The sequence below is a fragment of the Biomphalaria glabrata genome, chromosome 4 (genome assembly GCF_947242115.1).
Source record: "Biomphalaria glabrata chromosome 4, xgBioGlab47.1, whole genome shotgun sequence".
NCBI lineage: Eukaryota > Metazoa > Mollusca > Gastropoda > Planorbidae > Biomphalaria > Biomphalaria glabrata.
In genome coordinates this window covers 42,563,696-42,568,862 of record NC_074714.1, presented here as the reverse complement: position 1 = coordinate 42,568,862, position 5,167 = coordinate 42,563,696, and the positions used below count along the sequence as shown (strand labels likewise).

Sequence of the window (5,167 nt, the reverse complement as noted above, 5' to 3'; positions counted from 1 at the left end):
TGTTAAATGTTCAAGTATGATGTTAAACATGTGTTCTATTACAAATGTGAAATTAGGTAGTGAAACATTTGTTAATTTCATAAATGTGTAGGCTAATAGTGACATATAGTTAGAAATGTGAAACGGTCTCAAATGGTACTTATGTAATGAGATTGAAACATGTTAGATGATCTTTTAAAACTGACACCATTTTTATGTTACACTTTTACATATATAAATATCAAGATTAATATAAAAAAAAAAAAAAAAAAAAAAAAAAAAAAAAAAAAAAAAAAAAAAAAAAAAATTATTAGAAATCTTATTATATATAGTTCTAGTTCTGTATATAGGCCAATCAATCGTCTAGTGAGGCAAATGTTTGTTGCCCCTCTTGGACTGAAGGACAATGCGGTAGTTGAACATAGTCATATATCTTTGACCCTCTGGGGCTGAAACCAAGAGAGCAGCTTCTCCGTTGGTCGAATCAGTACAAGTTGGTTTATCTAAGAACAAAATACATTTTTTTAAACAGACGCTTGACCATATTTGGAACAACAAAATATTGAAAAAAAGGTTATATGAAGTACAATTGAATCAATTAGTATGAATAAGTCATGTGTGTAATTAAATTTGTAATAGATCTAGACAAACAATAATAAATCTTTGCGATTAGAAATATTTTTTTAACAATAGATTTTGTTTAGCGCAATTTCATGTTTTGAGCTTTCTGAATGCGCCAAGTTCTTATCACTTGTCTGGACTGTTGGGAAAGTGCAAAGGGGGAAAGAAGAAGGTGTGTGTGTGTGTGAATGTTACCGTGATCGCTTTTTAACTGCATAAAAATACGAAATGAATTTCAACTCAGGGGCTCAAACCTCTTCAAGGGGACTAATTCAACTTATACCATCACATCTGTCTAGTACGATTTTTTCCCTGGTTCGATACAAGACAAACCAATTAATTACCAATAGTAGATTAACTAATTATTTTTTAATTGATTTTTGTTTTGTCAGGTACAATAAATATTTGTGCAAAATTTTAACTTGATCCGAGTTTGGGTGTGGGAGAACTAATGTGTACAAACTTTTTACCTGACAGACAGAAAAACAGACAGAGTGAGTTGATATACGCTTTGTAAGAACACTAGGCCTGACCTTCTGTCACAAAGTATCGACAATTCTGCTGGTTCTGTTCAGAGCCCGGACTAGAGTCCTTTTTGTCCTCCCCCAGGCGGGGTGGGGTGAATCTGGACAACACCTTAAATCAGGTGTTTATTCATGTCATTAAGTCTAAAGAGTGCAGAGCCAGTTAAATAGACAAGGCGCAGGAAACAGGAACGATGATCACTAAGGAATGGATCAACCTCTAACTCAGAGAGAGAGAGGGGGGGGGGGAGAGAAAGAAAGACAAAAGCAAATAATAGGAATATAGAAAGCTAGCTATTAGAAAACTGGTAGCGACTATACGTACAAAGAAGAAAAATAAAAATATTCATTGTCTGTTAACAGAAAATAGTTATCAAAATTTCCTTTATCCCTTAATTTGACCAAACATCATTCCTATTGCCAATAAAACAGGGTTGAAATGTTTTAGGCTTTTGAAAGTGTTCATGTTTTGCCGAAACAGGCATGCCACTAAAACTCTTTAACTAACGTGGCATTCTATTCATAAAAATCTTTGGACCCACATCCCATGTAAAATCTCTGTCCTTTGGAAGATAACTCATGCCCCATTCAAGAAATATTCACACACTGATTTGGTTTGTTTGTTTGCTCTGTAGAAAGTAGGAGAATATCTTATCGTTTACTTGGCTTTCCTTTAGCAACTCATGAACAAATATGTACCTTTAGTGGGCAGGGGCAGAGTTTTATAATGGCCGTTCTTGACCTCTTGGACACGTGAGATTTCTACTGTCCAACCTTTTTCAATGCACAGCTTAAAGTTTTTGTCTGCTGCGGTGTGAGTGAGAAGGAGAGAACCCTGAAAAGAAAACATTTTGGATTTTCAACGAAATCATCTTCTTTAAGTGTCAACTAATTCATCTTTTGGCTGTCAACTAATTCTTCTTTAAAGTATCAACTAATTCATCTTTTGGCTGTCAACTAATTCTTCTTTAAAGTGTCAACTAATTCATCTTTTGGCTGTCAATTAATTCTTCTTCAAAGTGTCAACTAATTCATCTTTTGGCTGTCAACTAATTCTTCTTTAAAGTGTCAACTAATTCATCTTTTGGCTGTCAATTAATTCTTCTTTAAAGTGTCAATTAATTCATCTTTTGGCTGTCAACTAATTCTTTTTTAAAGTGTCAACTAATTCATCTTTTGGCTGTCAATTAATTCTTCTTTAAAGTGTCAATTAATTCATCTTTTAACTGTCAATTAATTCATCTTTTGGCTGTCAATTAATTCATCTTTTAACTGTCAATTAATTCTTCTTTTAACTGTCAATTAATTCATCTTTTGGCTGTCAATTAATTCTTCTTTAAAGTGTCAATTAATTCATCTTTTAACTGTCAATTAATTCATCTTTTGGCTGTCAATCAATTCTTCTTTAAAGTGTCAATTAATTCATCTTTTACCTTTCAATTAATTCATATTTTAACTGTCAATTAATTCATCTTTTAAGTGTCAATTAAGTCATTTTTTAAGTGTCAATTAAGTCATCTTTTAACTGTCAATTAATTCATCTTTTAACTGTCAATTAATTCATCTTTTAACTGTCAATTAATTTATATTTTAAGTGTCAATTAAGTCATCTTTTAACTGTTAATTAATTCATCTTTTAAGTGTCAATTAATTCATCTTTTAGCTGTCAATTAATTCAACTTTTAACTGTCAATTAATTCATCTTTTAACTGTCAATTAATTCATCTTCTAATGACATATTTATTTATTTTGGTAGTGTGTAGGATAACTGAGTAAATGCCATTGTAACGAGTCAGAACTAATAAACACATTTTCTTTCAAAAGACTTTTGTTTTCTCAAATAGCTCCAAAATAACCTTTTTACCTTTGATTCTTACAGTTTTTACTAGTCTGTTTACTTAAGCTCCTAATTAGTCTGTTTACTTTAGCTCCTAACCAGTCTATTTAACGTTATGTTGTAAAATGTATAAATATTTGATGACTTGCAAAAAATGTTGTAAGCTTCAAACATTCCTTCGGCAATGACGATCGCTACGTCTTAGCCCAAAACTCCTGTAGAACGGCCAGGGTTTGAACCCGTAGCATCGTAACGTCAGTCCACACGAGGAGACGAGGAGAGAGACATAAATGCTTAGTTGTTTACTAATTAACATCGTTGTGAAAAAGAGCGTAGGTGAGGACTTTAATAAGTACAAATTAGAACCTAACAACAGGTATCCAACAGATGTTTATATTACCTTTGGATAGTTCCAATTGACGGCACCGAAGAGACAATCTTTAGGGAATGTGACATTGATCACTTGGTCATCACTGCCTGCCAGGTCGCTAATTAAACACAATTGACAAAGACTTACATAAAAATGAAACTGATATTAGTACTAAATAGTCTATTTTTAAATTAGACTACAACTTAATAAAATAGAATAGCTTAAGTAATTCAATGTCTATGGCCTCCTTCAGTCGCGAAGTGACTATGAATCATCTCATGGAAATGAGATGAATGTCTGGGCATTAGCTGTGGTCGGAACGATGTCGCCCACACATCAGTTCTCTCTCTCCACTCAGCTGATGGCTGGCTACCCACCTAGGAGAAGGAAAACTCTGAATTCAAGCCTCTGCTGCCTCGCAGCTATACCAAATCATGGGAAAGGCTTTCGGGAGTCAACCCTGAGGAAAAATCAGGAGTTGGCGACCCTAAGACAGTTTGCAGCACCCAGTGCTACACCCTGGCAGAACCTGCGATGTCGCTGACCCCAAACTGAATCGACACTGACGTTCCTTTGGATACATCAGCCTAAGTAATTAGATATTTAATAAACACAGGTAAATAAAGAAATCATTATGATTATATGGCGACTCTTTCTTCTTGCTGAATACTGTATAACGTATTTTGCATATCTTTATTCTCTTTTAATTGGACATTTTCACGATAAAATTTTGGTTCCAAACCACGTCAAATGAAGCTAAATTAAAACACTGCCATCTATACAACAAAAAAGTTTGTGCTTCAAGCGAAATTCGATTTTAAAAAGCAATAAGTGCACAGTATTTTCTAAATGACGTAGCTAATCAACTCTTTCCATTTTCTATGCACAGGTACATTAAATAGGTGTTTGTTATTTATAGTTATCCACCATAGCTGGAAATCTCCAATTAAAAAAGGTAATTTTTAAATAGTTTTGTTTTGAAGAGTTAAGAAAGTGTAGAGCAAGCTATACATTTCATAAATCTAAATTCGAATGTATCTGGATCAAAAATTAAAAAGTTTAATCTATAAATGACCTACCTCGATGTTATTACGTCACAAGGGTCACCAAAGGCTGCCAATGTTAATGCTGGACACAGAATGACCAACACGAAATTCCTCAAGCAAGACATTCTCCAAATAGGGCCTATTTCTTTTCAGTAACAAATATATTTCGTTGGTTGTTCGGGTCTGGACTACAGCAGGTCTAAATTTTTCAGCTACTTAGTAGTTTCTCTTGTGAGCGGATGAAACAGTTGTCTGGTTATGACGAGAGTGATCTGGCTTATAAAGCTTTACGCTGTCATCTTCAATACGACAACTGTAAACCTGAACATATTAGTTCACCTGTTGTTTGTTTGTCTACTATTGTTTGAGTTTGGGGTATCCGTACAGTTTCACGAGACAATGGAATTGTCGAGGACACTATACTATTGTCTACACACACATACACACATACGATGTTTTTGCCAGCTGTTTTATTCGCTCACATATCAGGTTTGGGGTCAGGGTCAGTCACCTGGCTGTGAGTGCCACGTCGGAGTGATAACAAATATACCAATAAAAAAGAAAAGGAATAGGTAAACGAAGGTGTGGGAGTGCGATAGAGAAAGAGAGAAAAAAAAGAAAGGTTGAGAGATAAAGAGAAATACAAGGTATAGAGAGAGAAAAAGAGAAAGATATTGAGAGAGAAAAATTAGAGATAGAGAGTGGAAGGAGGAAGTGAAAGACAGAGTGAGAGAGAGAGAGAGAGAGAAAGAGGAAAAGTTAAGTAGAGAGAGAAGGACAGACAGAGAGA

At 34.3% G+C, this 5,167-nt stretch overlaps 1 protein-coding gene across 1 annotated transcript; it reads right to left on the bottom strand.

The window, feature by feature from the left end:
- Positions 1-277: 277 nt before the first annotated feature.
- LOC106065233 (uncharacterized) lies at positions 278-4,690 on the bottom strand. Its single transcript, XM_013224013.2, has 4 exons — positions 4,411-4,690; positions 3,362-3,449; positions 1,824-1,959; positions 278-482 (listed from the first exon to the last, which is right to left on the bottom strand). Exons 1-4 carry the CDS (start codon positions 4,500-4,502, stop codon positions 343-345), a joined length of 456 nt encoding a protein of 151 aa, XP_013079467.2. The 5' UTR covers positions 4,503-4,690; the 3' UTR covers positions 278-342.
- Positions 4,691-5,167: the final 477 nt, after the last annotated feature.